The following is a 23,098-nucleotide window of genomic DNA, read 5'->3' on the forward strand; positions in this document are numbered from 1 at the left end:
AATATTTTGTTCTTGCATTTAGGCTCAAAATCTTTCCAAAAATTAGGGTAAAATTGGTGTTGTTTCATTCAAAACGTTTGTCATATAATGGGAAATTAGTCAAGTGGTTCATATGCATGCTCAAGACAATTGTGCAACCCTGACCTTTTGAAATTGACAGCTTTACTCAAAACAAGACTTAGGGGTTTCAGTACTAAGTTGGCAACCTAGTTTCAACCGAGTGCAAAACTGAGAGCTAGCATTGTTATTTCTAGGGACAAAACAAAGGGTGGACACCCCACACTATTGCAGACAAAAATAGACAGAAATTCTGGAAAGAACAGGCATAAAATGAGGTAATGAAACGGTATATCTCCATGAAAGTTAGACAAAATCAAAACAAACAAACAAACAAAACATACTTCTATATCAAAAAACCCTCCCCCACTTTCTCCTCGCACGGTCTCAGTGCGGAATTCACACAATTACGGGTGAAGGGCAGCAAACACCACAACGAAAAAGATAAAATTCAAACTAAAAACAAAATATAAACGAGTTGTGGAAAAGCTTACTGCCCCTTTTGGAGGAGGTATTATACGACTTTCTGGTACGACTGAAGTTTCTGCCGGTGGCAGTGTGTCTAACGGAGCCGTGATTGACATCGGTAAGGTGCGGCGTTTTTGCTGAATTGCTGAATCAGATTATCTGTTTGCTTGCAATGGTGCTGGCGATGATGCTGTGTCCGAAGTAGTGACGACCATTGTTCATTGCCGGTTGAAGGTTGCAGGTTTTTGGGGATTTACGGTACTTCTTGAATTTGAACGAAAAAAAGAAATTGAAATTGTGAGGTGATGAGTGGAATTCAAAGGAAAAGAGAAAAGAATAAAATAAAGAAAAAATTTGAGGGAAGTGGAGGTGATGTTGTGAGCGGCGAGTATATGAGGCGGTGAAATTAAATGGCGGTGGTGGATGAAGTGAATCAAAGGAAGAAAGAAAAGCAAAAAAAAAATGAAGTGGAAGGCTTGAAGTTGGTGGGATCAAATTTGTAGGAAAGAAAGGAATTAGAGAGGTGAGTGGGATGGTGGGAGATTTAAGTGGAAATTTGAAGGAAGTGAGAGGTGGTGTTGGGTTTGAATTTGTAAGGGACAAAAGGGAATGGCGGTGGTGTTGGCGGAATGAAGTGGAACTAGGGTAAAAATTGTGATTTAACAAAAATTGAAAAATTAAAACAATGGTCAAATCATTTTTTTCCTTTTTAACCCCTCTTATTCAACGCATTGGGCCATTCTTTTTTTTTTTTCACTTCTTTGGGCCTTTATTCCTCCATTCTTTCCTTCACACCTGAAAATAAAACTCAACAATTGAAGCCTTTGGAGAAGATGTGTTAGTTAAGTTAGTTATTGCAAATAAAATAAATAAATAAATAAATCAAATGAAAATGAAATTATGAACATTATTCTTGGGCAAGAGTAAAACTGGACTGCCTCCCAATAGCGCCGCTAGTTAACGTCTTTGGCTAGACGTTCTTGAGCTCTAAGGCTAGTCCCCAGGAACTTGTAGCTCCATAACTTCATCACTTTCAATCGGGATATTCTCATAAAATGGCGTGAGACGATGGCCATTTAATTTCTGCACTTTCCCGTTCTCCAAAAGCTGAATTTCGACTACACCATAAGGAAAGATATTAGTTACCAAGAAAGGTCCGATCCGACATGATTTTAATTTCCCTAGAAATAATTTCAAACGTGAATGGAATAGGAGCACTTTCTGTCCTATTTGAAATTGTTTATGGACTATCATTTTGTCGTCATGGAATTTCTTGGTCTTCAATTTGTAAATCCTTGAGCTCTCATTAGCTTCATTCTGTAGCTCTTCAAGCTCCTGTACTTGCAGCTTCCTGAAACTTTCGATTTCAGTGCTTCCTTCAACAACTACCTGTAATTCATCTTCCTTATATGACTTAAAAGCATGTTCTGTTATTGGTTTGATAACATTTATACCACAAATGGAATGCACTTCATTAGGAAATTTCATGGCCTCATAAACATTAAATTGAACTATTTTACCATCGAATTCCATAGTCAGTGTTCCTTTATGAACATCTATCTTGGTCCGAGTGGTCGTTAGGAATGGTCTCCCTAACAAGATTTCTGATGCTTCCGAGGAATGATCATCATCTTCCATGTCAATAACAAAGAAGTCAGCTGGAAAAATTAGTCCATCAACCTGCACCAAAACATCTTCTAACAGCCCCTCAGGGTAAACAATAGATCAGTTAGCAAGTTGAAGCACTACTCCCGTTTCCTCAAGAGGTCCAGCATTTAAGGACGAATAAATAGACATAGGCATGATATTTATAGACGCTCCTAAATCGCACATTGCCCTCTTAATGCTAGTATTCCCAATTTGACAAGAAATTGCAAACATACCTTTATCCTTACATTTTCGGGGCATTTTCCCTTGGAGTACAGTAGACATATTCTCACCCATGGTAATCTTTTCATACCCAATTTTTTTAATCTTGTTCGCACATAATTCTTTAAGGAATTTAGCATATCGAGGTATTTGTCTAATAGCATCAAGCAATGGAATATTTACCTCAACCTTGCGGAACATCTCAAAGATGTCTTTCTCCTCCTTTTCTTTCTTTGACTTGGCTAAACGATCAGGGAAAGGTGGTCTAATTACCAAAGGTGTGTGTTGATTTGTGGCTTTTTCTCTAAATGACTTACCAGTTGAACCTTCTGTCTCTTTTTCCGTCAGCCCCTCTTTGCTTGCAGATTTCTCTGACACGGGTTGTTCTGATTCGGAAGCATACTTAGTCTTGGGCAAGACTAAATCTTTTCCGCTGCAAAGTGAGATTGCACTCATATTCTGCCTCGGATTCGCCTCAGTTTGTGAAGGTAACTTCCCTTGGGACTGTATTGCACTCAGAGTGGTCGCTATCTGACTCATTTGCTTCTCCAAATTTTGGAAGTTTGCTTGAACATTGGCATTAACCTTGCCTTGCTCTTCCTGGAATTTCAGCAAGTTAGTCATAACCGAATGATCATTGGAACTAGATGCCATACCTGAACTTGGGTCCATTTGAACGGGACTATATTATTGAGGTCTTTCGTACTGTTGGGGAATATTCGGTTGAAGCACATTATTTTGCTGCTTGTAGCTGAGGTATGGATGATCCCGCAGTCCAGGATTATATGTATTCGAGTATGGATCATACTCCCTTAGGGGATGTCCCTGATATCCGAGGACGACATTGATCTGTTCCGGTGTACCTTCGTGCAATGTGGGACATTCATCTGTGGCATGTCCAGTAACTGTACAGATCCCGCATGTCTTAACTTGAGCTGATGTCCCTACAACCAAATTTTAAACAAAAGACGTCAAAGCATTTAGTTTTTCCTCAATGGAAGAAGTACTTACCTCATAAGTTTTCCTTGGAGCATCTTGTTGCTTCCTAAATTGTTGGGAAGTTGCTGCCATACTTTTGATCAGCTCTTTAGCTGCAGTTGGTGTTTTATCAAAGAGGCTTCCCCCACTAGCAGCATCTATCATCTTTCTTTCCATGCCTAACAGTCCCTCATAAAAATATTGAATAAGAGAATGTTCAGTTATCCCATGTTGGGGACAGCTTGCACATAGCCTTTTGAACCTCTCCCAATAGTCATGGAGTGTCTCAATATCTTTCTGCCTTATTCCACTAATCTCCCTTCGAATCATTGCTTCTCGAGAAGCTGGAAAATACTTTTCTAGGAATGCTTGTGCCATACCCATCCATGTTGTGATGGATCCAGAGGGCAAGTTGAGAAACCAGTCTTTAGCTGCATCCTGTAAAGAAAAAGGAAAAGCTCTCAATTTAACTTGTTCCTCAGTAATTCCCTGTGGGCTCATACCTGAACAGACAGCATGAAACTCTTTTAGATGATTGTGCGGGTTTTCACTTTCCATCCCATGAAATTTAGGCAAGTAATGAATCAGTCCCGACTTAAGCTCAAATGCAGCATCCAGGTTTGGGTATGTGACGCACAAGGGTTGCTGGTCAGCTTGAGGTGCATGAAGTTGCCTCAAAGTTCTGTCTGCCATTTTTTTCTACTTCAGATGGTTCATTTTCCTCGCTAGAAATTCCCTCTTCTTCACTAGAACTGGAAGTTTCAGCACCTTAAAGTTTCAGCAGTTTTGCTTCTTTTCGGAGTTTCCTTACTATTTTTCTATTTCTGAATTAAATAGAAGTTGCTCCAAAGTTTTAGACCTGGTTATAAATGGCTTTAAATCAAGTTAGATTAGTCCCCGACAATGGCGCCAAAATTTGACAGTTGTCGAATCCACCAAAAATAAATATAACTTCACAGCCCTTAGGCTTGCAGAAGGGTAAGCAAAGGTCGTACCCAAAGGACTAATACTGATCTAATTTGTAAATATAACCAAGCAAATGAATAAAAAGTAAAAAGGGGGAATTGGAATAGTTGATTGCTAAATTAACAAAAGTAATAGAGTTGAGTTGAAATTGAATATAATGATTAATTAGAATTTCAGCTAAGGGTTTCTCAGGCAAGGAATTTAGTTAGTCTTGATCATTGACAGAAATGATATTTCTTCTAAATTGCATATCAGACTAGTTTGGTATATTCTTCCTAAATAATGAATTAACCAAGTAAGACTGTAGTTAACTCATAATTAACGAATAACCTTACCTCAGCGGCTACGATTCAACCCGTTAACAGCGTTAGGAATTAGAAGAACCTAATCTAAGCCAACCGATTCTCAACGATGTCGATTCAGAAACTTAATTACTCATTCACTTGATGAGATAAAAGTCAAAAATAGATATATTAATGTCACATGGAGAGTTCTCAGTTGTCAATCTGATTATCACCAAATACAATCTATATTTCAACTTTATAGCATCAATTACTACTAACTCAAATTTAACTAAATAATGACTCGTTGATTATCTAGTTTAATCAGATAGATGTATGTCAGTTTAATCAAATGAACAATCGGCCGTATCACAGGCCCGTCCCTGAGTATGGGCAGGAGGAGCGTCTGCCCAGGGCCCAAGGATGAGAAGGGCCCCAATTATAGTAATGTATTAGTACCTATTAAATTATACTTGATTAAATTAAAAAAAATTATAGTTGGTTAAAAACGTTGGCATTAGATTCTTTCCAAATAAAAACGTTGGAATTAGTTATTAAATAGTCTTTCTAAATTCCCTAATTTATCTCAAAGTATTTCTATAATTATCTTTCCCACCTATCAATCCCAACAAAATTTTATAATTTCTTTCTCCCTTTTTTAATCACACTCCAATCCCAAAGAATATTAAACAGTAATATTATCCTACATCCTCGGTTCATCTTCTCAATTCATCAACTATATAATCAATTTTGTTTTCTAATCACCTCACTATGAAACTTCCAATTACTAATAGCCTTTTTTGTTGTCTTTGAGAAACTCTATCAGATTCTGATTTACTCGGTCTTCAAAAGTAATTTGGGAAAAACGTATCAAAATCTTCCAATTTCAAGAACTTAGGCGCTAAACCTCGTTAAATGATGTGATTTTCAAATTTGGTTTTTCATTTTTATGTTATCATGCTTTGTATCGTAAAGAGCATAAAATCTATTAGAACTATTTCATAATTTATTAAATTTAAGAAATTTACTTCTAGAAATGCTCATAGACATCATTTTGTATAAGAAATTTGGTACTTAAAGCTATATATACTGTTTTTATTAGATATTTTGTTAAATGCAACAAGAAAAGTGTCATTTTTAAATAATTTTCTTTTATACAATTTACTTTTCTACTTTTTTTTATATATTTCCACTTATTTATTAGAGCCACATTTGGTAATTCGTCCCGAGCCTCTAAAATCTCAGGATCAGCCCTGTCGTATCATTCAAAAGCAAACTAACAATTGAGATAAAATCCCTAAACACAGTGAATAAACAAATGATATGAATAAAGAGAAAATACTAGAAGAGAAACGATCTCACAATACTTGAAGATTCCTGCCTTTGAATTATCCCTTAACCGAAATAAAGGGATTAGCTATGAATAGCCATTAAGAACAAAATAAGTGTTTTTTCGTTTTCAGTCTGAAGAACGATCTCTGGAAAAATGTACGTCTAAAAAAGAAGAGAGAGAGAGAGAGAGATAATCTAATCTCTTAACCTAATGTTTTTGTAAATAAGATATATCCCCCCAAATTAGCTAACAAAAGAATATATTTTTCAATCACAAATCTTTTCTAATCTTCTCATATCCCTTATTTTCTGGCTTCTTCTTTGAGTAGGAAAGAGTCCTGATCAATCTAAACATCATCAGTTCGGAGGTCTTAGTCTTGGGTAAGACTGACTCCATTTTCATTTCAGCTCCTTTGATTCAGCTAGTCTTGGGCAAGACTAACTCCAATTTCGTTTTTAGTCCAAAGTTTCTTCAAGTTAGGTCCAATCATGCTCCTTTTTATCATTTGAATCCTCTGGAGACAAATCATACCAAAACAAGCAATAATACCTAAAATAACACTAAATTAATTAAATAACCTAACACTAAAGTGGACATTTGAACGTTGAATTGGACACTTATCAGTAACCCTCCTAAAAAATCCATCGAAATGCTCTCCCACGATTAGTTAGGTACTGGAAATGGAAGATACAATCCTAGTTTCCTATTGGAAGGTTCTGAGGTGTTACATAAAATACAACCTCATACGTATCAGGAGACATTTAGGTAAATCTTTGGCCAAAACACATATGGATGAAGATTTAATAAAGTCTTCTCTACTCCAAAATGCTCTACTACTTTGGATGTATGAGCTTCATGAATCCATTGTACTATGTCACCATTTTTTGTTAAGCACAATTATGCCCCTCTGTACATTAGTCCATTTTTTTTATTTAAAGCTCATTAGTCTTTCCTTATTGCAGCTTAGCGTGTGCTAAACTAAAATCATTATTAGTGTCATACTGTTTTGCGTACTTTGAAGGAACTATAGGTTAGATTTTTATTGCTACCAATAATGCAGAACTTACTAGTGCAGGCAGCCGAGATAACATATCCGCCAACTTATTAGTAATTCCCTTTTTGTACTTGTTAACAATATTGAATTTTTGTAGGTAAGATATCCACTTTGTATGTTGTTCTTACTGCAAGTTTGACTATGTAGTTAGACATTGAAAAGGCTTATGCTCTGAGTGAACGATAACTTCTTTCCCTAGCAAGTAAGCTATCCAATGTTTCACTACTTGATGTGATGCATACAACTCCTTGTCATAGGTGGGATAGTTTAATACTGGTCCAATGAACATCTCAAAATGGTAAGCAACTCGTTTTCCATCTTGAAGTAATACGACCCCCATTGCATAGTTCTTGATGATTGTAATAGGTTGATTCATTCGTTTAATGATGTTAGTATCATTTTTTCTAATCGTTCTGCGAATAGTGTTGCCCATGAACTTGTAAGGACATCCTATTCTATGTCAGGACGATGGAGTGGCATACTAGTCCTCCATATTTCATTGTTCAAGCATTCTATTCTGATTTTATTTAATGCATGATCTTTTCTTTCAGAAAAACATGTGAATATCAGGTAGAAATAAACACGAAATACTATTAATTAAAAAAGTTTTAAAAAAAATATAGGCGAACCAACATAGGTCCCGATGAGAGTCTCCTTCTACCATTCATCAAGTTCATTGTTTCTTCTTTATCTTTCTTTCTCTACTCCATTGCCTTTTTTCTTTGCTTCTTGAAGATTTTATCTTTGCTTCTTGTCTTCTTTTGTTTGTTTCATCTTTCTGTTTAAATAACTTATAGCTCCCAGTCCCTCCTGTTGGAGCGTTTTTCATCTTCTCTCTTAAGAAGTTTTTAACCTAATTATATTTTATGTGATACTTACCTTACAAACTAGGGTTTCGACCCGATTTTCAATGGACAAGGGGAAGGGATTAATGGAGGCCTATTCCCGATTATTTTTAGAAGATGAGGAGGAATAATGGATGATTTTGGGAGAAGAACATGTTGTTAATCCTATGAATCAAGGTTTCTACTTTGCTATTGGTAAGTTTCTAACAGCCAAATTTGTACACCTTGAAAATGTGAAGAATATGCTAGCATCAATATGGAAGCCTATGAAGGGAGTCACCAGCACTGCATCGGACTTAGAGGGGATATTTATTTTCTAGTTTTTTCACGAGCGAGATGTACATCGAGTGCTGAATGACGGTCCTTGGACATTCAATCAAAACGTGCTGATAATAGACTCCTAGATGTAATGGAGCAAGCAACCCAAGTTGAATTGCATGACTTAATCATATGGGTTCAGATATCTGATCTTCCAGTTGACTTTCAAACATAAGCTACGTGTAAAATTCTAGGCAACTAAATAGGCCATTACTTGGAATCAGATCCGAATAACTTTACTAGTGCGCGGAGAAATTATCAGCGAATAAAATTTACTATCGTTGTTCGAAACCCAATCAAAAGGGGTCAGAAATTAAAACGTAGTGGCAGAGAGTGGTTGGGGATCAATTTTCGCTATGACAGATTACCATCCTTCTATTTTTATTGTGGAATTATCGGACACTCAGAAAAATTCTGCCAATTGCTATTTGACAATCCTAATGATCCTATTGAGAGACATTTTGGCAACCATTTACGTGCCCATCCAAAAGAACGATGAGCCAAATTGGAAGAGGATGGTTGAGGAATCCATTGGAGGCAGTTGATGAGGATAAGTCTAAATCCAAGGCGTTTAGGAGCAAGAATATACCAACAAGTGGTGGCCCCTCCCGAATTGACAGTTCAAACAATAAGGAGAGTCAGAATCCCTCTATTGAAGACGGACTTATTCACGGTCCAAAATGGCCACGCATGGACAATGTAAGTATATAAGTAGAATCTGATATCCTATAAAAAAAATGGATATGGGGTGGGTCCTGGAGTCTAGGCCCGCCTGTGGTTATGAGTCTCATAAGCTGGAACTGCCATGAGCCGGGCAACCTATGGACAGTTAGTGTTCTAAAGGATCTGGTGCAGGTCCACATGCCCATATTAGTGTTTCTTATGGAGACAATGATTAACTCAGAATGCATCTCAGAAATATGTAAACAGCTTAGTTTTGATGTCATTTTGTCTTGTGTTAGTATCTTAAAAGAGCTAGGCAATTTCTCAGTCTCTTATATAAAATGTTCAGCGAATTCGGCCGCTCATCTCTTAGCTAAGACGATCAATTCTCAATCTGTTCGTGGTGTGTGGGCATGTCCAGCACCCTATCTCAATGTTGTTCTTTCTTCTGATTCTAATAATTAAGAAGTGTTTTATTTCCAAAAAAAAAGAGAAAAAAATTGAAAAAATAATTATAAAAAGGGAAAATTACAAAATTGGGTTAAATGGGAGACCCATTTACATATTTAGCTCATTTACCCAACCTATTACATATCTAGACTATATTAATGTGACTTTTCCAAAATACCCCAACTTTTCATCTTCTCCCCTTCCCCTTCCTCTTCCTTGTACGGTTTCTCTTCCCCTTTCCAAATCTTTGATCTTCCTATCTTCCTTTATATTGCGAAATCTACACCATTTTCTTCATCACCATGTCTTTCTCTTCTTCCTCTCTTTATCTCTTGATTCTTCATCTTCATATTTCTAGAAAATTAAGCCATGGTTCTTCATATTCCTGTTTCTTCTCGTCTCTTGGTTTCTTTCTTCTTGTGCAGATCGAAGACATCGTTATTCGATGTTATTTTGATTGTTTTTCTGCGTTTATCATATGATTATTGACGACTTCAATGGTAAAAAGCAAAAAAAAAATGTAAGTATCTACTGTTTTCTCTTTATTTTTTTTCCAGAAAATCACTTCGCAAAATGAGTTTTGCGAAGGTATGCGAGGAAAAAGAGGCTGAAACGGACGATTTTACTTCGAGAAACCAGATTCCGTGAAGTTTGCGAAGAGAAATGTTCATGATTTTTACCTTCGCAGACTTCACGTACTCTGCTTTCGCGAAGTAAAATCGTCCTTTTTATGTTATATTTCTCTTCGCAGATTTTGCGTATTCTGCTTTCGCGAAGCCAAATCGTCATTTTTCTTGTTAACACGACTTAATTTTTATGAAGGTGGTTGAATATAGAGGCATCAATCACAGTATGCGGTGTACTGGGATGTATGTGAGATGGGAACCTGCCGATTTTTTCTTGGATTCTTTTCTGAAAAGAAAAGAAAAATCACCACAAACTTTGGATTCCATTTCTCATCTCAAAATGACGCTTATTCCACCGATTTGTTCATTCTGCTTTTGGGATTTAGGGTTTAGGTTTTGAATTATTGTTGCAATTTTGTTGTAAAATTTGATAATGTTATGATTTTAACGTTATTATTGTTTGAATCTTGTTGTGAATTTTGATAATGTTATGATTCTAATGTTAGAATTATTGTTGCACCCTTGTTGTTATGTCTTTTTTTTTGTTATATACCATTTCGCATATTTCGTAATATACGAAGTATGCGAAGATAATACTGCTTAAAAACGCATCTTTTACTTCACATATTGCGAATTTTGCGAATATGAAAGTTATTCTGCGAATTAGTATTGTCTTCGCATGCTTCACATTGCGAAATATGCGAATTAAATTCATGTTCAAAAGCAAAATATTAACTTCGTATATTTCGCATATTGCGAAATATGTGAATTCAGACGGAAAAGAAAAAGAAGAAAGTCTATTTTTTTTTAAATGTTATATATATATATATATATATATATATATTATGAGTATTTTGGAAAAGTCACTGGAAAAATAGTCTAGATAGTTTATTATAAATTAATTCAATAAAGTTTAAAACCAAAATGAGTTTTCTTGTACAAATTGAAGTATGAAAGAATAAATAAATAAATAAAATTATATTTTTTAAATTTAAACATAAATTATGTTCGGTTTTCGATTAGATCAATATTTTTTTTTAAAATAACCGAATCGATAATCGAATACCGAACAAAAAATTTGACAATCGAACCGAACTAAAATATTAAAATAACCAAATCAAATAAAATTTAAGTTCGGTTATCGGTTCATCAGTTTTGGACTTTCTTGTACAAATCCAAGTTTACTCACTCCATTCTGGATTAATATAATGTAATATCTCCCATTTCACCCCGTATAATCGTAAAAGTAAAAATGACAACAGTAAAAGGAAGCGTGGCGTAGTTCTTGCCCACGTGTGCATTGTCTGTGCCCAAGTTATAATTTGATTGACTAATCACTGTGCTTGCTTTCTTTGAAATTACACAATCTTAATTTTCTTTTCTTTTTAATTACTATTATTAATTTTATTTTCACCGTCTTGCTCCTCCGCCCCCGCTTCTGGTTTTCCTTTCTTACAATATCTTTTGTGCAGAAATTCTTGATTATCAGGTACTTCTTTTTAATCATTTCCCAGTTACTCTTCTGATATTATTACGAAAGCATGCATCTTTATTGTCTTAGATCCAATTCTTTTCTTTTTTCGCGGAAATCCTGGTTTCTAATTTCTTGACTATTTTGATTTGTTTCGCTTTGATCTTGTTACATGCTTGATTGATTTGAAATGGTTTGTTGTGGATGTAGTATGAAAGGAGGGATTTCCAGATACAGGGGTAAAGAATTCTTTCTTCTTCTGATTGTTATTTTGGGTACATCCGTTCTTATCTGGAGATGGGATAGAACTCCATTTATCACTACTTTGCTTCCTCCTAAAGACCAGTTGCGCCTTTCTCAAGGTAAAAACATGAAACTTAATCGTATATCAATGGCTGATTAGATTTAGAAAGTTGAATCCTTTCTACTCCAATGAAGTTACTAGGCATTTCATATTCATGGATCTTGAGTATTATCTTGTCTACTGGGGAAGAGAATTGTAATTGTTGAATGTTGAAATTCATATTCCTTTTGTTGTTGTTTTTTGTTGGTATTGTTGCAAGCAACTCTTTTCATAAGTACATTCTAGAAGTTATGATATCTATCATGTGAATATGCAGAAACTCTGTTAACTTCAGATAAAGAGGTCCTGGAAGTTGGAAAACATGGTACTGGGGAAATTGAGGTAAACGGAGACCGGGATTTAGGAGAAAAAAGTCCACCAGAGAAACAAAGAACCCTTGATTTGAAACCACCAGTGAATTTTACTACCGCAGTCGCAGATGCTAAAGACAATCAGGTTATAGGTAATGCAGAGAGTTCTGATGCGGCAGACGAAAAGCCTAAGCAAAGCATAGGCGAAAAGGATCCGAAACACAAAGAGGGAAATGAAATGGTGGATTTAGCACCACCAATTGCAATGAGCCCTGCAACTAAAAGCTCCTCAGTATTGAAACAAGACGAGAAGAATTACACAATGCTTGAGAGCAGTCAAAGTAAGATGTGCTATCTTTTTTTATGCATCTGTTCATACACATTTCATGATTAGGAAAACCTGAAAGAACATCTATATATAGAAATGGATGCATACCTTGTTTGAGGCCTGTTAAATCAATGCTGGGGCCACTTTAAAGAGAGTAATTTTTCTTTTTTGTTGTTGAGCTCTGTTAAATCAATGCATGCATATAGTGGTTCTCAGTATATAAACTAGCTGCATTATTGTTATTTATCATGTATAAAGTGACCATCATGTGTTTCCTGTTGGATTGATTGATTGGCCTAGCATTTTACACAATCAAGATCTACTATGTGTTTTACAAACATTCACTGATCCTCCTTGTATCCAATCGTTGCTGCAGCCTGTAATTATGCAAAAGGAAAGTGGGTTATAGATGATCGCAGCCCTTTGTATTCTGGGTTTGAATGTAAACAATGGTTGGCACCAATGTGGGCCTGCCGGTTGATGCAACGTAAGGATTTTTCCTATGAGAGGGTAGGATGGCGACCAACCAATTGCCAAATGGAAGAATTTGAAGGGGCTAAGTTCTTTGAAAGGTAATGCTAAAGTTTTTTATATGAACTTTTCATGTAAAATGATGGAACTTTCTTTGTTTTTCAACATGGTCATGGCTTATGTGTTTTAGGTGAAAATTACTTCCAAAAATCCCAACCTCTTCCGCCCTCATACCCATGGATGCCTTCTAGTTTCATTGACATAACTGTGATCTTTTCGTCTTCTTTTGATAAGTTTTCAGATGACTTTTGGTAAAGTAATCTGGTTAGAAGTACCTTTGTAGGCATAGGCCAATGCTATGGTGTTAATTTCAGTAAACTTGAATAGCTAACTTCGTAAATCTAACAGAAAGCATAAGTAGATATGCTGTGACTTTTAGATTGTTGCGTCAAGCCTAATTGTTCGTCACATGAATTAAAACTTCAACTATCTTGCAGTCACACGCTTGTATGTGCACAATTTGTCCTGTTTGTCTCATGTGAGTGATTGCTTCATTTATTTTGCCTTAAAATATACCCTTTTGTCCGGTATTGTGATAATTGAATTGACACGTCTCAGGATGCGAGACAAGACTCTAGCTTTTGTTGGAGATTCGCTAGGTCGACAGCAGTTTCAATCGCTGATGTGCATGGTCACAGGTGGAAAGTGGGTGCCTGATGTCATTGATGTAGGACCGGAATTCGGACTTGTCATACCTGAAGGTGGATCCCGCCCTAATGGATGGGCATATCGGTTTCCAAATACTAACACAACCATCCTATATTACTGGTCATCTTGCCTTTGTGACTTGGAGCCTATTGATGTTAAAAACCCAGCAACTGAATATGCCATGCATCTAGATCGGCCACCAGCATTTCTGCGTCAGTTTCTTCACAGAATAGATGTGCTTGTTCTCAACACCGGACATCATTGGAACCGAGGGAAAATCCGGGCAAATAAGTGGGTCATGTATGTTGGTGGCATGCCGAACACCAACAAGAAGCTGGCAATGATTGGAGATGCAAAAAATTTCACAATCCACAGCATTATAAGTTGGGTGAATAAGCAACTGCCAAAACATCCCCATCTAAAAGCCTTCTATCGAAGCATCTCTCCTAGACATTTTGCTAATGGCGACTGGAATACTGGCGGAAGCTGTGACAATACAGTCCCTATGTCTATCGGGAAGGAGATATCGCAAGACAAATCTAGCGATTATAGTGCTGGCAATGCAGTGAAGGGGACAGGGGTTAAGATCTTAGACATAACAGCTCTTTCCCAACTTAGAGACGAGGGGCACATATCAAAATATAGCATTACTGCCTCAGCGGGCGTACACGATTGCTTGCATTGGTGTCTACCTGGTGTTCCAGACACATGGAACAAGATCCTCTTTGCGCAAATTACTGATATGTCACGAGTGCAGAATGAATGAATAACCATCGTATATGCACAGATGAAGATTTGGTTCTCTCAAGGCTTCAGTCAAGAGTACTCCTACGGGCTTATTGCTCATTTCACAAGAATTTGTGCGTTTTGTATTGCTGCGGTTTCCTTGAGAAGGAGACTTAAGAAGTGAATTTTGACTTCCACAATACCTGAAAATGTGAGAGGAAGTGTTTGAGTAGGAGAGAGAGTGAGTAGAAAGAAAATTGGGAAATATGTATTCATACATTCAACGGCTGGAATTTGTACAAAGATGAGCATCTCAGATTAAAACGCATTTAGATTGCTTAATTGCATCATTTCTAATTGAAGTGTGCTGTGTAAACAAGAAATAGAATCTAGACTCTTTGCTAATGTGATAATAAATTGCTATTATGACTGCTAATGTGATAATAAATTGTTATCATGACATGACAAGTATTTTTTTTTTACTTAGACTGTAAAAGGACATTATTATTTATTTATTTTTTTTTTTGTAATAAAACATATTACATTTTTCTACTTGTACAATCCTGAATGGGCTAATTAAAAAAAAACCTGTCTTGCAGATAGGTTTAGAATTACGTTTACCATGAAATATGTTTTTTAATTTTTAAAAATCATTATTTTTTGGTAAGCATTCACTTTTTCACTTTTAAAGAATATCATTTCCATCTGTCCCTTCCCTGTCTCTCAACCAATTAATTACACCTGTCAAATTAATCCTAATCATTATTAACACTAATTACCTCTTTTAACCATGGTTATCCATACTCTCTCACGTTAACAAACTCTAATTCACTATTGTGACAGATTTCACAATGTCTATCTCTGAGTTCGATGTTCTTCTTTTTCTTCTGTTAGATTGCTCTCTCTCACTTCGACTGTTCTTCTTCTTCGGAAGGAGGAGTAGCTATATTTTGGGAAGAAATGGCTGATTTTTGGAGCAAAAACAGTGGCATTCTGTATATATATATATATCTCTCTCTCTTAGTTAGACCATGCTTTTTGAAAGCTATTTCTGCTGTAAGTTCATATGTCTATAACCATCTGTTGCATATAGTAGCAAATATGTTTACAGCTTAAAAGAGGATTTTCTTTTCTTATGTTGATTTATAAGGTAATTTTTGGCTAATTGATCATGTCAATGAAGGTGGGCAAAGCTGGAGGAGAGAAGTTGAAATCAATGTCTGAAGTTGTAAGTTACTAATTTAAATGCTTTTCAATATTTCTATTTGTGCTTATGGTGTTTGTTAAAATGCCTGACTGATCAGGTTTGAGATATGCAACCTTCAATTGATACTTGATTTGTGTTCTTTGTCTGATTTTCCGCTTCGATAATACCTTGTTGACTGAATTTCCTTATAACAGAGAGTCTGAAAAATCCAATTCTGAAATGTCATGATGATGACGAGACTGCATAGGTAAATAAGATTAAATCTGACTCTTCTTGGATTGAATCATCCTTTGGTTTTTTTAACAACATTTCATCATTTTGCACTGCCTGCATCTGAAGTTTTCTCTAGTCTAATATTTTTAAGTTCTGGTATTCATGTAAAATGTCGAATTAAGTCAACAACTATCATTCCTTCAGTATGTGTGCAAAAACAAGCATGATTGCATTTATCAAGTTCCTCACTAGTTAATATTAGTAAGTTTGACTTAATGTTTGAACAGATGACAGTTTAGTTCGAAGAATTTACTGAAGTTAGGAGTTCTTACAATTAATGACTAAACCTTATGTTAATGTTTTTGGTTGGATGATGGGTGGATTAACTCTTATCTTATGAAGAGTTTCATAAGCTTCAATTGTTCATAGTTTTGGACAATTTTATGTGTTGTTTTCTAGTTACCAGGTGATACCATCATGAGCATAATAAAATCATAGAGGAGTCACATTACCATCATAATGATCCAAGAGAAAAGTTGCTACAAAATTTGTCATATTGTAGGATTCCCTTCATTCAACATCTAATGTATGTACTATTCGGGTCATCCACGCAGAATTTGATTAATTTAAGTTTAAGAAAGAAAACCAATTGTTGCTCGGTGGTCCTAGGCCTTCATCTTGATTAGAAGAGCATATAGAGTGATAGTTATTTGATTCTTTGAAAAATGCAGTTAATATATATATATGTTGTATAGGTAGCAAAAGAAAGAGCCCTCCTAATAGGACCAGAGGAAGGTGGATTTGGAATGCCATACAAACTAATGTATGGGAGCGTTGGGTTTTTATGGGCAGCTCTAATTCTAAACAAATATCTTAGAGAAGGGATAGTGTCTAATGATCTCCTCCTACCTATCGTCGATGCGGTTTTAGCTGGGGGAAGAGCAGGAGCATCTGATATTCCAGCCTGCCCCTTGATGTACAAATGGCATGGAACAAGGCACTAGGGTGCAGGTAACGGCCTTGCTGGAATTGTTCATTTTGCATTGAATCTGAACTCTATGATGTTTGTGCAGTTGTTTGGAAATGATATGGAATTCTAGGATGCAGCCATAGAAGCAGGGAAGTAGTACTGAAGAGTGGATTAGTGAAGAAAGTTGGGCTTGGAGATGGTGTATCTGGAAATGCATATGCATTCCTTTCACTCTATAGACTGGCAGGAGACTCTGTATGTGAAGAAAGAGCAAAGGCATTTGGTAGCTTTTTGCATCACAATGCAAGTAAATTTGTGAATTGAGCAGACAATGTTTATTCCCTATTTCAAGGACTTGCAGGTGTTGCATGCCTTTGGTTTGATCTTCTTGAACATGAGTATTACTGTGATAATTTTAAGCACTTATTAGTGGCAGTCTTGGCTACTATAGAATTATTTTTTCTTATGTCCAGAGTTGAAATGACAAAGGTTTCTAAAAAGGAAGAGTTGGCAATCAGTCATGCTTAGTTCTAATATTCTCGGAATACTGTCTCAATCCTTTTTTTTACTTTCTTGTTGTCCAAATCCAGAAAAAAATAATACTTGACCAATTTGCAAGTACTGGTTGGGGCCTATAACTGCAGTTAGGCCCTGTTCTTTATTACTTAATTTCAGTAACAATCAGTTCAGTTCAGTTCAGTAGTAATCAGTTCAGTATTCAGTTTCAGTATTCAATAATTTATCATTATTTATTATAATTATTATATATTATTATTATTTATATATAATTTATTATTATTATCATTATTTATTTATAATTTCAGCAATTTATTATAATTATTATAATTTATTATATATTAATTTATCTATTTTCATTATAATTATATTTATATATAATTTATGCTTTGTCATTATATATATTATCATTATTTATTATAATTATAATTATTTGGTGCAACTTATTTGCAAATTTTGCGAAAAGTAAATAAATATTATATTAATACGTTTACATTACAATGCTCTAAAAAATTAACTGGCTCAACTACCTTAATATCTCAAATAGTGCAATTTTATTCCTAATATTAGAAGCCAATAGCAATTTTACCCTTAACATTGATAAATTGAGTCAAGATTTTGTATTCATATGAAAATTCATATTTAGACGTTAGGAGTAAAATAACCCCGGACCCAAAACGTTAAAGGTATTTTGTACCTTAATACTTAATTGTAATAAAAAGTTAAGAGTGTGTATTCATATAAAAATTTGTATTTAATTTCATAGGCTTTAAATTATATATAAATTTGTGTTTGTATGTAATTTATATTTTTAATTTAAATTAGACTCATTTTTATTTAATGTCATAGGATTTTATCGAGCCTAGATTTTATTTGATATTTAATTTAGTTTAATCTTTAATAATATGTTTATTTATTATTGATATTATTTTTTTTGGTAGAAATATTATTATTATTATTATTATTATTATAAGCTTATTAATGTCCAATATTATCATTAAATTATTTTAAAGTCTAATATCATCATTATTGTTACGTTCGATTAAATTCGGTTAAGTTCGGTATCATTCAGTTAAGTTCAGTAGCATTCAGTTAAATTCAGTCCAGTTCAGTATTTAGTATCAGTTCAGTTCAGTTCAGTTCAGTTCAGTAGCATTCAGTTCAGTTCAGTTCAGTTCAGTTCAGTTCAGTTTTTTTCAGTAATAAAGAACAGAGCCTTAGAAGTGCTTTATGTGCTTCAAGATTTCATTTCAAATCCGTGTAGAGCAGAATCTTGAAAAGGAAGCTCTCTGATTCTTTGCTAGCACCATCGGTAAACAAGCAGCCAACAATAGGGTTGAAGCTAGAAGCAAGGGATTCAGGACTTCAAAAACGACTGCATTTTTAATTTAAATTATGTAAATCAATTGTTGTTGATATGCAGATGTTTTTTTTTTGGAACAAGATTCATATAAAGCCTTGGTGCTCATATGCAAATTTGAACATGTTAATCATCAAATTGTTCTATGAAAAACAATCAATTTTTTTTTTTAATTCTGTTAATTAGTATACCATCCTTGTTTGTTAAGGAATTGTTACATATGGCCCGAGGTTTGCAGGTTATATGATTCATCAAACACAAGCCCCTTTTACTCAGCATTTTAACAATCAAGGATTAAGAAGGTCATACACTTTTCAACACCTCCGATTCCTTCCAATTTAGGCATATTCTATTATCAAATACAAACAACAGTTGTGCTGATTTTTACAAGTCAAATCTGATGAATGTTCTAAGAATCATGTTTTCTAGACATAAACTTTTTCATACATAACAATTCAATCATTAAAACCCATCCAAAAAGCTCATTAAACTAAGAACCATGGCTAATTGTATAAACTAGGTCCATCACATATTTTATCTTGCTAATTGTATTTTATAACTTGAAATATTTTCAAGAACTTTAATTACCACATATAATAGTTGATCATGACGATTAGAACAAAATTGGTTAGAACAACAAAATTGAAAATAAAAGAATTGGAAATCCTAACAGGCCATGATAGTTAGAATAAATACACAAGTTTGTGTTGCAATTAAATCTTTAAAACTAAAATTGGTTAGAATTGAGGAATGAACAAAATTGAAAATAAAGGAATTGCAAATCATGTTAGGCATGAAATTTAGAACAGATACACAAGTTTGTATTGAAATTCAATTTTTAAAACAAAAATTGTTTCAATAACTAGTTTCTGTTGCCTGCTATTGAAGTTGAATTGAAGTCGGGAAAAATCACTGGTTTATTTGGCTTTTCCAAAATTCAAACAGCAAATTTTCTATTGAAGTTGAACCGGAAGAAATTTGAAACAAGCAACAACGGATTAAAGTCGAATTGGAAGAAAATATCGTTGGTTTCCAATATTCCAACATCTAAAATTACATTATCAGATGTACCGTGCCTCAGTTTCTGCTCTAGAAATCAACGAATTCTTTCCAAAACACAACATTCCTCCTTTCAAAGAATAATAATAATCGAACTGAGAGAGAAGAACTGAAGGGAGATGTCGTTATACAATATCACAACAGAAATGAGCAATATAACAGAAGAAGAAAAACACGAAAACTGATAGAGAGAGATCTTGTGAAATCTGCCACAATCGCGAATTAGAGTTGTCAAGAGAGAGAATGGATAAGATAACCATGATTAAGAGAGGTAATTAGTGTTAATAATGATTAGGATTAATTTGATAGGTGTAATTAATTGGTTGGGGGACAGGGAAGGGGACAGATTTGAAGGGACAGAAGATTTTTTTCCCTTATTAAGTATCTGATATTCCATATCATTTGGAAAATATTCAATTAGTTCATATTATATAGGACAAAATGTATAGAAAGTTCTCTATTTGATATGGTTGTTGGAATTATTTGACTTGGTCTGCATATTGTTAGCTAAAGAATAGGTAGGAGCTGTTATTTAATTTGTTAGCAATTGTAGTTTCCTTAACATTCGTTTCTTCTGTTTGTAAGGCTCTATAAAAGCCACAGCTCTATTCCTTTTTCAATAATCAAGTAATCAGTTTTCTTTATCTGGTATCAGAGCAATTACATACTTGATAAGAGAAACATATAAACTCGGTATTTGAGAGGAAAAATATTGAGATAAGGAGAGAAAACGCTTGTAAGGGTGTTTGAGAGGAAAAACACACAAATATGGCAGCAGATTCAGGAAGCTTCACGACGCCTTGTGTTCCAAAATTTGATGGAGATTACGATCACTAGAGCTTGATCATGGAAAATCTCCTGCGTTCCAAGGAATACTGGAGCGTCATTCAATCGGGTTTCGAAGAACCAAAGGGAAACGAAGTCATAAATGCAACGCAACAAAAGGTAATCGACGAAGCGAGGCTCAAGGATCTCAAAGCAAAGAATTATCTCTTTCAATCCATAGACAAAAGCATTCTGAAAACAATCACTCAAAAGGAGACGACCGAACAGCTGTGGGATTCAATGAAAGTCAAGTACCAGGGAAGTGCTAGAGTGAAGAGAGCTCAGCTTCAACGACTTCGCAGAACTTTCGAAACTCTTGAGATGAAGATAGGAGAAGGTGTATTTGAATATTTTGCAAGAGTCATGTCAACTGCTAATGACATGAGGAACTGTGGAGAAGATATGAGTGATGTCAAAATCGTTGAGAAAATACTTCGAAGTCTCACTGACAAATTCAACTTTGTAGTATGCTCAATTGAGGAGTCGAAGGACATTGATAGACTTTCAGTAGATGAATTACAAGCTTCATTGCTTGTACATGAACAAAAGGTGATTGAAAAGAGAAGTGAAGAGCAGGTTCTACAAGTTGAAAATGAACCAAGGAATACACAAGGAAGAGGCAGATTTCAGAGAGGAAGAAGCAGCTTTAGCAGAGGTCGGGGAAGAGCTAGGCCTTTTGTCAATAGGGCTGCCATTAATTGTTACCGATGTGGAAGGTAGGGACACTATCAATTTGAATGCAGAAGTTCAGAAAGGGGAGTCATCAACTATGCTGAATTTGACGAGGAGGAAGAATTACTCTTAATGGCGCACACAGAAATCAGCAAAGATACAGGAAAGGGCGTTTGGTTTCTCGATTCAGGATGTTCAAATCATATGACAAGAGACAAAACCTGGTTTGTGGAGTTGGATGAAAGCTTCAAACACTCTGTCAGATTGGGGAATAGCTCGAAAATGGCTGTTGAAGGAAAAGGCAATGTTAGATTTGAGGTGGAAGGTATCACACAAACTGTATCAAACGTTTATTATGTTCCAAATCTTACCAACAATCTGTTGAGCATAGGCCAGCTATAGGAGAAGCGCCTGGTAATTTTAATCAAAGAAGGAACCTGCAAAATCTATCATCAGCAAAGGGGCTTGATAGTAAACACACATATGACTGTAAATCTACGCAAAAATGAAGCCACTGCCTAGAAATTGTTTGAAGATAGAGGAAGAAAACTTGGAGATTCTTTGGCACAGGAGATATGGACACTTAAACCACAAGTCCATTCAAATTATGCAGCAGAAAGAAATGGTGAAAGGGCTTCCAAAATTAAAAGAAACAGAAAAGGTCTGTGAAATATGCAATGTGGGGAAGCAACAACGATAAAAATTTCCAAAGAAAAGCAAATGGAGGGCATCAGAGAAATTGCAACTGATTCATGGAGATCTCTGTGGACCAATCACCCCGACCTCCCACAGTGGTAAGTGATACTTGTTGGTGCTTGTAGATGATTTCTCCCGGAGAACTTGGATTTATTTTCTTGCAGATAAAGCTGAGACATTTGAAACATTCGAAAACTTCAAAAGTCTTGTTGAAAAGGAAGCAAAAACAGCCATTTGCGGACTAAGAACTGACAGGGGAGGAGAATTCACATCAAATGAATTCAACAAATTCTGTAAAGACAATGGCATAAGACGTCAACTGACAGCAGCTTACACTCCACAGCAAAACGGAATTGCAGAAAGAAGGAATCGGACCATCATGAACATGGTACGATGTCTATTATTTGAGAAGGAGATGCCGAAATCATTGTGGCCGGAGGCAGCCAAATGGATAGCTCATGTTCTTAATCGCAGCTACACAAAGGCGGTTAAAAACATGGTACCCGAGGAGAGGTGGGCTGGATCAAAACCACATGTAGAATATTTCAGAGTCTTCGGTTCGATTGCACATGTGCATATTCCTAAACAGAAAATAATTAAGCTTGATGATCGAAGTCACAAATGCATCTTGCTTGGAGTTAGTGACGAATCAAAGGCTTATCGCTTGTATGATCCAGCAACAAAGAAAATAATTGTAAGTAGAGATGTCATATTCGAAGAAGGTGAAAAATGGGACTGGAACATGAGTACAACAGAAACAAATCAGAATATATTGGCTTGAGGAGATGATGAGACTATTACAGAGGAGTCCGAAGAAGAAGAGAGTGAAGGAGAATCTGTTGAAATAACAGATAAAAATTCTGAAGTTATTCCAGAAACTGAGGAGTCCTCTCCAGAAATCTCACGACAGACAATAAGAAGAAGAGAGCCTGCATGGATGCGCGACTATGAATCTGGTGAACGCTTATCTGAAGAAGAAGAATCAGAAGAAAGCTTCACATTTCACACCTCACATGATGATCCAACATCCTTCAATGAAGCCGTGAAGGAAGAAAAATGGAAGGAGGCCATGAAACTCGAAATTTAAGCCATTGAAAGAAATCAGACCTAGGAGCTTGTGTCATTACCACATCAAGCTAAGAAAATTGGCGTCAAATGGGTTTTCAAAACAAAATTAAATGAAGAAGGAAAGGTGAACAAGTGTAAAGCTCGGATCGTCGCCAAAGGATATTCTCAAAGGGTTGAATTAGATTACAACGAAGTATATGCGCCTGTAGCTCGATAGGATACGATCAGAATTCTATTGAGTCTAGC

General features: G+C 35.4%; 1 protein-coding gene and 1 pseudogene across 1 annotated transcript; both read left to right on the forward strand.

Moving 5' to 3' along the window:
• Positions 1 to 11,273: 11,273 nt before the first annotated feature.
• LOC136203351 (protein trichome birefringence-like 16) lies at positions 11,274 to 14,704 on the forward strand. Its single transcript, XM_065994478.1, has 5 exons — positions 11,274 to 11,397; positions 11,590 to 11,741; positions 12,000 to 12,374; positions 12,738 to 12,933; positions 13,451 to 14,704. The coding sequence occupies exons 2-5, from the start codon at positions 11,591 to 11,593 to the stop codon at positions 14,304 to 14,306; spliced, it is 1,578 nt and encodes a 525-aa protein (XP_065850550.1). The 5' UTR covers positions 11,274 to 11,397; position 11,590; the 3' UTR covers positions 14,307 to 14,704.
• A 181-nt stretch (positions 14,705 to 14,885) lies between these two features.
• On the forward strand, positions 14,886 to 17,282 carry LOC136203227 (lanC-like protein GCL1; annotated as a pseudogene).
• The last annotated feature ends 5,816 nt before the right edge of the window (positions 17,283 to 23,098 follow it).

Source organism: Euphorbia lathyris, chromosome 8, assembly GCF_963576675.1.
Source record: "Euphorbia lathyris chromosome 8, ddEupLath1.1, whole genome shotgun sequence".
Classification (NCBI taxonomy): Eukaryota; Viridiplantae; Streptophyta; class Magnoliopsida; order Malpighiales; family Euphorbiaceae; genus Euphorbia; species Euphorbia lathyris.

Coding starts and splice junctions, on each gene's coding strand:
- LOC136203351 (XM_065994478.1), top strand. CDS start 11,591: ATGAAAGGAGGGATTTCCAGATACAGGGGTAAAGAATTCTTTCTTCTT. Junction 11,742..11,999: donor CCAGTTGCGCCTTTCTCAAG/GTAAAAACATGA, acceptor GTGAATATGCAG/AAACTCTGTTAACTTCAGAT. Junction 12,375..12,737: donor AATGCTTGAGAGCAGTCAAA/GTAAGATGTGCT, acceptor TCGTTGCTGCAG/CCTGTAATTATGCAAAAGGA.